The sequence below is a fragment of the Chelonoidis abingdonii genome, chromosome 13 (assembly GCF_003597395.2).
Source record: "Chelonoidis abingdonii isolate Lonesome George chromosome 13, CheloAbing_2.0, whole genome shotgun sequence".
NCBI classification, from domain to species: domain Eukaryota; kingdom Metazoa; phylum Chordata; order Testudines; family Testudinidae; genus Chelonoidis; species Chelonoidis abingdonii.
The window spans coordinates 10918143-10930471 of NC_133781.1; the positions used below are offsets into that span (position 1 = coordinate 10918143).

The 12329-nt window shown below is 43.0% G+C and overlaps 1 protein-coding gene across 1 annotated transcript in view; it reads left to right on the plus strand.

Annotated features, from left to right (window-relative positions):
• FBXW10B (F-box and WD repeat domain containing 10B) overlaps window positions 1-9152 on the plus strand; it is a 29630-nt gene extending 20478 nt beyond the window's left edge. Inside the window, exons 11-14 of the mRNA XM_032777066.2 lie at window positions 1816-1974; window positions 2812-3098; window positions 5351-5548; window positions 7815-9152. Of these exons, the coding sequence (XP_032632957.1) occupies window positions 1816-1974; window positions 2812-3098; window positions 5351-5548; window positions 7815-8689 (1519 nt within the window). The 3' untranslated portion in view covers window positions 8690-9152. The remainder of the gene's footprint in view (window positions 1-1815; window positions 1975-2811; window positions 3099-5350; window positions 5549-7814) is intronic.
• The last annotated feature ends 3177 nt before the right edge of the window (window positions 9153-12329 follow it).

Here is a 12329-nt window from a genome sequence, read left to right on the forward strand (position 1 = left end):
ATGCCTGTCTCTGCCGTGGGCCCCCTCCGGGAGTCTACGTACTCTGGACCCCCTGGGCCTCTGCACCCCAAAGGGGCTGATGCACCCTGTTCTCTAGATCAGAGTGACTCTCAGCCAGCATAAAACAGGAGGGTTTATTGAGAGTTGAACACAGCACAGGAAACTCTCAGGGCTTCAGGCCTGGCCTCTCACAATAACAGCACATCCCACTCTCCCTGCATCCAGGTGGGCTCTGCCTGCTTCCCCTCGCCAGCCCTGAGCCCCCCTGCTTCCCAGCTGGGCCTCTGATATCCCCGACCTCAAGCCCCGCCTCTGTCCATTGTCTTCTCTCCAGGTAAACAGGGTCGTAAACAGGAAGCCTGGGTCTCCTTTCCTTGCAGCTTTCCTCTGTCTGGAACCGGCTGGTCAGGTCAGTGGGGTCCTCTCTCTGCAGCCCTTTGTCCTCTCACTGGCCAGAACTGGTCATGTCTCCTGAGCTGGGTCCCGAGTCCCTCTCCGGTCCTCTGTAACAACAAACTCCCTCTCCTCTCACCTCGTTAAACCAGTAACACCCAGGGACATTGAGTCCCACCCACTGTGCATGCAAACCCTGGAAAAAACAGAAAACCCCAAGAAAACCCCTCACTTCATCAAACTTGGATCACTTTTTTTCCCTTTCTTGGGATGCAGGCTTCTGATAGTTTCTGCAACTTTGACATGAAGTAATTCCAGGTCTCTTCTGCCTTTAGATCCACAAGTTCTTCAGTCCAATCCACTTCCCTAACTAATTTCCTTAATTCTTTAAAGTTAGCCCTTTTGAAATAAAAAACCCTAGTCCCAGATCTATTTTTGTTTATTCTTCCATCTAGTTTGAACTGAATTAGCTCATGATCACTCGAACCAAGGTTGTCCCCGACAACCATTTCTTCTGTGAGGTCCTCACTACTCACCAAAACCAAATATAATGATGTGAGTGCAGGTGAAAAAACAGAATAAACAAAACACAATTCTTTGGAAGAAAAACTAATGCAGATCTTATGTCTTCTGGACGTGAACTGTAAAGACTTAGATGCAAATGCTCCCAGCCATGACAAATGTTAACATCTAGGACTCAATCCACCTAAATGTGGGGTGCTCTTATCCCAGTCCCGGACCAACTGACCCACTGTGAGTCAAGGAGTTCAGGAAAACAAGATCATTCCCACCTCTTTGCTATTGACAAAGAAGCAGGGATGATTTAAGATAAAATGGGATCCAGATACACCAAAATTTCAGGAACCTCTAATATATTCAATAGCATGTTAAGCTACATATTTTGGCAGAAAAGACAAATAGAAGATAGTACATATGTGAAACGTGGAGGCATTAGTTTTGTTGTGGAAACCATTCCCTTTGCATATCAAGACATTTTGTGATTTTAACTGTGCTGTGATAAGACTACATCACTATACTGTTTGCATTTATTTTCAGAGGTTATTTAAAGGAAGAGATGGGATTGAAAATGCCTACTGGCAAAGCTAATAAGCTGTGACTGGTCTTAGACACAGTGGTTGCTACGAATAACTGCTTCGTTCATTTTTTGAGCATGCATATGTCCAATAAATTGTCTAGACTTCATAATTTTGGCCATCTCTCCATTCCGAAGGCAGTAATGATTAGGAAGGTATTTGCTGGGTGACTTTCATCCTCCCCAGCCTCCTTTAAACCTGACTCGTTCTCTCATCTACCCTATAGGCAGAGATGGACCTGCTTCACTCGCCATCCAAGAACCTTGTTACTTCAATCTTCTCATGTAGGAATAAGGAATGTGCTTATTCTCCAGTGTTTTGTTTTCAGGGAAGTCTTGTATCTGGCATTTCTGTATCTCCGAGTCATCAGTGGCTGCGCTGATGGAAAAATACGTGTATTTAACTTCCTGACTGGGACCTGCCTGAAGGTGATGAGGGCCAACAGCAGAGGTGATCCTGTGGTGTCCTTCTGCATTGTAGAAAATAGGTGGGTAATAGCAGTTGCACTCAGACTCTGAGCCAGTTAGACAGATCGTGTTGCTCAAGAAATCATGTCCTTTTTACAGCCCTAACAGGTGGGGTGTTTTTAGAGGATTCTGCTGGTTTATTGACTACGGATCACTGCAATATGTTATTCTATTAAGTAGGTGTGGTGTTTTGGTTCGGATTTCAATCCAAACTTCCCCAAAACATGGGATATTCAGTCTGATGTTTAGATTCAGGCCCATTTTAGAGATAGGGGAAAGCTATAAAGTGGGATCAAGATTATGATCTGAATTTCCTCAGAAGTCTGGGTGGGTTCAGGATCAGGACCACGTGTGCTCTTAACACACCAGTGTTCTACTGCATTTTCATAAATGCAAGAGATCAAAAAGGCCTACTCATCACATCCATCCTTCTAGACAAGAGTTGGCATGTTTCCTACAGTCTGTTCCCAGTGCTTTTTCACCCAGATTCAAGGGGCCCTAGCAACAGGACAACCACCACTTCTCTTGGGCAGTATTTCACAGCCTAACAGTCAGAAAATTTTTCCTTTTCATGATTTCATCTCGTTATTCCCAGTTATACCGAGCAATGAATGAACTCAACAGCGTTCTTTACATTCAGGTTGCATTAATTGGAATGTGCTGGGTCTGACCACCAGGGCTGGCAACAATCTAAACACTGCTCATCTTCATTTCCCCAGCCAAGCAATTGCATCTTCAATTCTAGTCGTGCGCCTCAGCACCTGTAACAGTGCATACAAGCTACCTTGCACAACAGGTAACTGCTAAACCATTATTACAATGTGTGTTTCTTAGCACTGTTCCTCTTCCCTTCCTAGGATGGTGATCAATGCTCTGAGCAGTGTACTGATGTTCCAGTTTGAGGATGTAGAGTGGGACTACACGCTACAGGCCGACCGAGAGGAAGTAACAAAGGATAAGGAAAAGCACAAAGAAATCAGGGTCAGTATGCAGCCCTATCCATATGTTCGTGCTCAGCGCATGAAACGGGATTTAGCCAGCCCCAAGAAGATATATTATTCTGAGGAGAAACCAGATGAGGACCAGATAATGTTGGCATACCTGATTCGCCGTGGGTCAACGAGGGGTTCCGGGACACGTTCAGGTACCATATACACCTCATGCAGTGCACTGTGTTAAAGGGGCAGCCTCAACCTGAAATCTAGTCAGTTTAAAAAAATGAGTTAGGAAATATTTTCAGGTACCCACTGTCCTAGCTAATCCCCCACCATTGTCCAGGGATGTGTGCTAGACAGCTGCTGCATTTCAGCAATACTATATATTTTGTAAGGCCCTTTAGGATCCTGTGAGAAGCAGGGTGCATTAGAAACTTGAGGTCCTAATTCAGCAAGCTATTCAAGTGTCTAACTTTAAGTATGTGAGTAGTCTCACTGAAGTCAGTGGGATTACTCATGTGCTTAAAGTTAGGCATATGCTTAAGTCCCTGCTGAGGTGCACCAATTATTACTTATACTGTGGGGGGGAATTTTAAAATAAGTCTTAGCAGCATCTGTGATCAGACTTCACAACCAAGATGAAGATTAAATCCACACAGGCTTACACTCTTCAAACTGTACCATTCCGATGCAGTTTCAGTCTATGGGTGGCTACTGAATCCAAATTGTGATGCAGAAACCTGCAACTCTGAGCTTGTGCTCTATATTGCAGACACCACATGTCTGGGACACTGCGAAGCTTTTGTCTTTGTCCTAAAATATTCATTAGAACAAAAACATTGTGAAGAAATTCACAGCTGAGGCCAGGTCTACACTGCGACTTTAAATCGGTTTAATGGCCGATATACCGATTTAACGCTGTATCCGTTCACACGACGTCGTCATTAATATCGAGTTAAACGGCTCCTTAAATCGATTTCGGAACTCCTCCCAAACGAGAGGAGTAGCGCTAAATTCGATAGTGATAACTCGGATTAGGGTTCATGTGGACGGAAATCGACGTTATTGGCCTCCGGGCGGCATCCCAGAGTGCAGCACTGACCGCTCTGGACAGCAATCTGAACTCGGATGCAGCGGGCAGGTAAACAGGAAAAGCCCCGCGAACTTTTGAATTACATTTCCTGCTTGCCCAGCGTGGAGCTCTGATCAGCACGGCTGGCGATGCAGTCTGAAATCGAAAAAGAGCTCCAGCATAGACCGTACGGGAGATACTAGGTCTGATCGCTGTATGGGGAGACAAATCTGTTGTATCCAGCTCCGTTACAGAACACGAAATGCCAAAGCGTTTGAATAAAAAACTCCAGGATACACAGCGCTGCGTGACAAGCGTAACGGGAAGCCAGAGACTCAAATGGACGCTCATGAAGGGAGGGAGGGGGTACTGAGGACTCCAGCTATCCCACAGTCCACAGCAGTCTCTGAAAATTATTTGCATTCTTGGCTGAGCTCCCAATGTCTGTAGGTTCAAACACAGTGTCTGGCGTGGTTCAGGGAACAGCTCCTCAGTTTATTTCCCCCCACCACCACGTGAAAAAAAAAAGGGAAAGATTGCTGTGCTATGGCGTTTGCTCAATGCACTCCGCGAAAAAGGCGCCAAAGGGTTGTCTGCTGCCTTCACAAAGGGAGGGGTGAGGCTGTACCCAGCACCACCCGGGGCAATGTTTTCTGCCCCATCAGGCACTGTGCTCTCAACCCGGAAGTGGGAACTATGGGATAGCTGAGGAACAGCTACCCACAGTGCACCGCTCCTGAAATCGATGGTAGCTTTGGACCATGGACGCAAACAATCGATTTCGGGATCCCACTGTGGACGCGCTAAACCGATTTTATTAGATCTGTTTTGTAATATCGGTTTAAGCTAATTCGAAATAATCGTGCAGTGTAGACGTACCCTTAGATTCCATTTCAGTCCTTTAGTGCAAGACCATTAAATGTCTTAATGTCAAAAAATGCAGCTACCCAGGATTGTTAAAACAGTCATGTGGCATTAACACCCACCACAGCCATTCACCTGAAGACCCATGCGTTGCAAGGAGACAGGCAATAGAGAAGGAATGAACCAGATTCCAACCTCTGTTACAACCAGTGTAAATCCTCAGAGTCAGTGATTGTAGAATCTATGGATTTTCACCAGCATAATCCAGATTTGAATCTGTCCCAACAAGGAGGCATGAAGGTATCGTCTTCCAAGCTTCTCTGACACTTTTAGCTTCTCAAACATTTGTAGATATTTTTCAGTCAACCATGGCTCGCTAGCTTTAGAAGTTGGAACTAGAAACAAAATAGTAATCGAAAGCCAGAATTTCAGAAAATACATAGATAATGATGACCTTGGTAGATAAAAGACAATTAGCTTTAAAATCTTAATGCTACAGGATTAATCCATGTCCCTCTCTTGCAGGTCTCCATTATGAATTTGTGAAGGCACCTGCTCACCAGTCAAATCAGACTTTGCAAAGGAGCATGGGTTGCCTTGAAATAAAGCCGGACCAGAAGAAAAGGTTTGCTCTTCCTGGGAGACGACAGGTCTACAGCAGTGATTCAGATGACTCAGGTCGAACATACGGTGCAGCAAAACCACAAAGCTTGTCAGAGTCTGGTAAGAGACCTTGGTGGCTAGATGCTATGATGATGATGGTTAAATTAGAAATATCAAAGATAGATAGATTATATGGTAAGGGGTAATATGCTCTGGGTAAGAGGCCTGCAGTAAATGAGAAGTTTGATCTGGAGTCTGCACTGGGTAAGTGGATCTCTTTGGGGCCTACAATGGTTACGAGGCTGTTTTAGGTCAGGCAGATGAACAGACATTAAAACAAGTGATCTCTTCTAACTGTGAAGCCTAGAAAAGTTATGTAATATTTGGGCCCATTTCTTCCCCCATGCCCTTATTGCTACACTTTAGATTTCCTTTTAAATGTCAAAATCACTTTGATCTACTAAAAAAGTAACTTTCTCTGGGGAGGGAAGGAGAGGGTTTCCACACACAAATTCTCAGAAGAAATGGTTAGCTACTATTTAAATGCCAATATTTGCTCAAGAAATCACTCTGTAAATACACTTTGTTCCAACATGGCTGAGCCAGCCAGCAAGGTGGTTTTACATTAAAATTGGACAAGCTAATCCAGAAATCCCAGGTGTGCTCCTTGACGATCTGATGGAAATCATTTTTCTTCCCGGTTGTATTGTTCGTATTAGTGTATTTTAATTTTGTCTGGGCAGCCCCTGAGTGTTGGTTGGGGCTTTAGTATTTTTCAGACGAGACCTAGGCTGGATACAGTCCTTCATGATGTTCCCACCACTTTCATATTTCCGATGGCTTGTATTGGATCAAATTTTGTCCTCAGTGGCGACTGTAGCTGAGAGAGAATATGGCTCTTAATGGTTTTCTCACTGGAGAAATGAACTGTGATAAAGAGAAGCCTTACAGTGACTTTTCCCACTCCAGTGAGCGCTTCATTGGCTAACACAGTGGATTAGAGAAGCCAATGGCATTTTATGTACTGGCAATGAGTTCTAAATTCAGAACCGGTTGGGGATTATAATTGAATCCCAAAGAGTCTGAGAACAGAGAAGAGAAGCAGTGGACATGTTGGTAAGATACCCTAGACTATGGAAATACAGCGAAAGGTAAGTTAGGATGAAGTGGGGTAAGGAGAAGGCAAAAAGACAAGTAGTATTAAAAATAGGTTAAAGCATGTGAAACAGGCACAAAGAACGGGTTCATAAATAGGAAAACCTGAACAAGAAGCAAAAGATCTGGAGCCAGCAAGGTAAAAACTACAGAAAAGTCATGAAAATAATTTTTAATACATAGAAGTGGGATTTAATGGCAACATTTGAATCCCTGTGTGGATTTGGATTTCAAACTCCCATAGGACAAGATCTTCAGCTGGTGTAAATTGGCACAGTCCACTGAAGTCAATAGCGCGACACCACTTTATGCTAGCTGAGGATCTGATCCCTACTATTCACAGGTGTTTGGATCTTGGGTTTGCATCAGGCCCATCTCTACCTGGACATTACTTATGTTAATACTCCACATTTACCTATACCTGGCAAGAACAGTGTCCTTAATGCTGTGTGCTCTATATTGCTATATTTCTCATTTTAAAATCCCTACCATTTCGTAACTTTGGCCATAATCAGATAATCTTGGAATGATGATTAAAGACGGTGATTGGTCCCCTTCATCAGAGACCACTCTCCAAAATGTTCAAACATCAGAACCTTGTTTACCTTGAGCTTTCCAATTCTAATCCAGTTCAGATACATAATGGCCAAAAGTTGTTACCGTCTGATTGTTGTTCAGCAGCTTATGTTGGAAACTGACTTGGCATTTTGAGTTCACTTACGGGCATCACCCTCATGAGACCCAATTCTGCTCCCATTAGAAACCATGACTTCAAGGAAACAAAGACAGGTGTCAAAGCACCCACAAACAATTATCCACCCAGTGTCATAAATTATTTTAACACCTACAGACTATTGCAACTCCCACTCTATAGATAACTAACATAGAATTGTCACCACTGTTGGCAATCAGGTCAAAGAATGATTGTGACTGAACCCATAAAGAGGGTCCTCTGCCACCCTTAGGATGGACACACATCAGACAGGACAGCCTTGGGGAAGCTTGCTTGGCTGTTCCTTGTGCTGTGCTTCTGTGGGTAAACATGGAAACTCAGTCTCCAGGACTGTCACGTTAGTGCCCATTATCATCCCCCTTTGGGGACTCCATCTCTCCAAGAAGGATCAAACAGGCTACTACCACCACCAGTTTCACTGTAAAATCACTTCCATATATACGTCTATATATAGAGTCAGATTTTTCTTCTTTTCTTCATGTTTATCTTTGGAAATAGATAGTGAATCTGGCTACGACTCTCCAGTCCACGCATCTTCACTTGCTGAAAACACAGAGGCCACTTTACAGCGTATAAAGAAACGAAGCCCGCATTGTCCCATTTCTCCTGACCAGATTCTCCTGACTGTTAGCACGCTGCAGCACGCCTACAAGCCAGACCAAGTCAGCTCCAATATGATACACCATGCAAAAATCAGAGATGTCTGGGGACCTCGGCTGCACCCCCAGGAATGCCCTAAAAAGATGTTGTCATACAAAATCCCTAAGCAAGAGAAAAAGGATCAGTCAGCCCAACTCAGACACATTAAATCTGCTAGTAGCTCTCTGATTATGAAAAGAATTTCCACACCTTTTGAAACCAAAAGACTGCAGCTCAATTTGAAGAACTCTTTGCATGGGTCTGCAGTGCACTCTTTCATTCCTGCTCCCATGATTGTACGCTCCAAGTCATGCTGCAGCTTGCCAGAAGAGAAGGTTCATACTAGCCATGGCAGAGCCACTTCCCTATCTGAGGGTGGGGCTCAGTTGATTGGCCACTTAACGAGCTCATCTGAATCCATCAAACTGACACGCATGATGATCGCACAAACTAAAATTGAAGCAGGGCCCCGGAGAGAAAGTCCCCTCTTCTTACAAACTGCAAATCCTTACCGGATCAACAGCGGGTTCAGGCTTCTGACAGTGAAGCAGATGAAAATGTATGAAGAAGCTACAGCTGTTGAGTATCAAGCTCACCAAACAAAACGTATAGCAGACCAGCAAAAAGAGTGCAGGAAGGCCTGGTTAAAGAAAATTAAAGGCCTCCCCATCGACAATTTCACCAAGGAGGGAAAAATAGCTGCCCCTGAACTTGGGCTTAATGTGTATGTCTGAGCGAAGCTCCTTAAGGCACACTACCAGCTCTTTTAAAGAAATAAATGCAAACAAACAGATGGGATTTGGGGCTTCTTGGGTTGCTCAAATTGTTTGATTCAGCTGTGGTCCCCACTTGAGGATACCATCTAATAGCCCTCAATGTTCTGTTGTGGGAGGGATTATATAAGGAACAGTGCATGACTCTTCAAGAAAGTATTATTGACATAGTTAAATAGTCCTCACAGCAGCCTATGAGATTATTATTCAGCTGGGCCTAGTGTTACAGTAGACTGATTTAAATGTGATCATCAGCATCTCCTCTTGTGATCACCACACAGCGCTATGCTTGCAAGTTTTCCTTGTGAGGCCTCAGACAAGCTCCAAGAGGCTGATCATCCGACCTATGTTTTGAGCAAGGGGTGCCTGATCCTTGCAATCCTGGGGGCAATTCACCAGGTGTCTGAGCCACATAAAATGTGCATATTTATTATACAAAATAAATGGACCCCATCATAACATTTCTTTGTACTTGTATCTTCCTTATTGGACTGTAATTGAAACTGCTTGTTCTCTGACAGAGAACTGTAAAGACAAGCAGACAGCATCAAGGAGCCTTGCACATCTTTACTCTAGCATAGATTGCTTCTGTACTGAAAAATTTACATGGTTTTCCTATGAGACCAATTTTATTAGTGTCAAGTCTATTCTGAATAAAGGGTCAGCACAAGGCCTTGTCTTGCTTAAATCTTTCTTTGAGAGCTTAAGAGGGATGAAAATAGTGCATAGGCCTAGTGCTGGGTCTTTGCACAGGGCTGAATTTCATCCTTATCTTCCCTAGAAATGTAATTCCATTTAGACTTGATTTTTAATAGTTGAGTTAGTTAACACAGTGCTGACAGTCAGTGCAGATGTACTAGGGTTTACCCATCAGTATCTGACACAATGTGGAACACGATTTATCCTTGCGGATGATGACCAGTCAGTTGTTGTCAGCGTTGTCACCTAACTCAAGATTAAAATTATGTTTAGACATGATTAAATTTCCTAGTGAAGACAAGCCCTTAGAGTGCATGAGACCCTCTTCCATTGAAAGGATTGGACCCAGTGGATTGACTATAGGAATGTGTCAAATTACTTAGACCATGGCTTTATATTTGGTATCTGCAAGGCACAGACAACCACAATAAGTGGATTAAGCAGTCAACTCAGGGTTCTTATATAGCATCAGGACATACAATTTCAGTATGTTCAACTGTGCTCAGCTCCCTCTCTCAGCTACAATATTTTCCTCCATCTGTAGTTTACAAAATTAAATAACTTTTGGTTTTAATTAGAACTTAAATGGACACCATTAACCTCAAAATCATGTTAAATCCCTTGTCGGTCATGTGACCTGAGATTATTAAATGGAACTAATTTTTAAAAATTTAAGATCTACATTTCATTTTTGTTTGCATTTCACTTATTTTGGATGCGGCAATTAAGTTGTTTGGTAGTCAGTTTCACATTCTGGTTTTCATACACTAGCACAGTGCTCTACTTTGGGTCTCCATTATTGCTCTGGAGCGTACAAGTCTGCAGGATCAAGGTCCTTGTTTGTGAAGTGCACTTTATTACCACATGTTTGGCCTGATCCAGACAGGTGATGCCCACCCATAACTCTGAGTCATGTCAAAGGGAATGTGGGTTCTCAACTCTTCCCAGGCCTTTTCTCCACTCATTGTCTACATTTTCACTAGCATTTGAATGCTTGAGCCAACCAGTTACATGCTTTAAGTATTTATTTATAGAAATAATAGGAAATATTGCTATAGATGTTCAGACTCATTCCCAGAAGTTCCATTCACTCAGGGGCAAATACAAATTAGTAGAAAGCTGACACTGTTCGGATAAGCAAGGGTAATACTTTGCAAGATGAAAATACTTCTTGATTCTTTCACTGGTTTTGAACTACTCATTTTAAAAAAATTAAATCATTACTGATTCTACATATTATACAAGAGCTGAGCAAACTCATTCTTTCTTACCCACGCAGATCTCCAGGTTGGAGAGATGGTGAGGAATAAGCCTTAAGTATTTTTTCTTATACTTGACAAAATAGTTAAGCCCCCATACTACTCCCGCTGCAGTAAAACTAACTTTGACTTCACATATGCAGAATAAAGTGATGTCACCCACAGTTATTCTGCAAAGATTCACAAACAATGAAAAGCAGAAAAAAATGTTTTAAAAATTGGTGATTTAAAAAACTGACTGTCTTCATAAACCTTCTGTACCAGGTAAGGTCTGTAATGGGCATTGTGCTATACTAAAATTATTATGACTTACAGGATGGAAAAAAAGTAGTTTCTGCTTTCTAAAGTAACTTTACAATTTTGTTTTCTTTTCACAATCTTTTGCGATTCCCCCAAAAAACCAAATAATTAATAAGATAGAGAGATATCTGTATCTGGAACAGTAGGAGCCATCAGTAATAGCACCAATAGGAAGTTTCCCCTTGCATTCCTTGGCACACACAAGGCTTACAGGCTTGATTCTCCCTCACATACATGAGTATGAATCAGGAATCTCTCAACTGAAGTCAAGTTATTTGGGTGTAGAACTGATGGGAGAAGAGAATCTGGTCCCAACAGTTAGAGAAGATTAAACACAACCCAAGATAAATCTTGAAGACATCTCTAAGGATACTTGGCATAGAAACCTGCAGCTGTATATACCCAACAGCTTGCTAAGCCAGGAGTTTTTCCTACTTTTTCATTGCTTGGACTGCATCTTAACAGAGATGCCTGCTCCCCTCCCTTCAGCAACTGCATATGCCACTCTGCTTCAGGTGGTGACTGAAAAACATATTCTGACAACTACAGTAATTGCTTATGTGGAAAGGAAAGAGCTGGGAAATGCTGAACATACTTTTAGTTATCTTTTAATGCTGTTGAGCAGTTGGAAACATTGAGGACCAAACATCACAATTTGGATCTTGGTGTGCCAGAACTAGGAACACGGCTGACTTAGCAGTTGTTATAACTGCAGAGCCCTTTCCAAGGTCTTGTCTTCGCTGCTGAAAAAGGTGTGATTTTTACCTCAGGTTTACTAATGCACATGAGCAATCCGAAGGGAAAAGAATACAGTGAAGTCAAGGCATTTTAGTCAGCTAGACAAGTCCACCTGGGGTTGGCCTCACCTAGTGTACCCATCATCAATCTAAAGTGCCTTGTCTCATCATGACTGTCTTTTTAAGTCAAGATAGCTCTCATGCATTAGTTACCTTGAGTTAAAGAATGCATCTTTCTTAACAGTAAAGAGAAAGCAACATATGTAAAGGGAATTCACAGCAGTGTCACTACATTGCTACAAATCTCTACCTCAGGACTGGTCTGCACCTAAAACTTAGGTCACCCGGGCTCCATCGCTCAGATCTGTTAAAAATTTCACGCCCTGTGGGAGGCATAGGTAAGTCAACCTAACCACCCCCTGTAATGCAGACAGGCCAATGGAAGAATTCTCCCCTTGATCTAGCCGCTGCCTTCCGGAGAGGATTTACTACCTTGCTGCAGCAACTATCCACACTGAGCGCTGCAGGGTTTGCAGTGGAGACGGGTGGTGCTGGGCTGACAGCACTACAGCTCCCTGGCACATGGCACCTCGCCAGCCCCGCTTT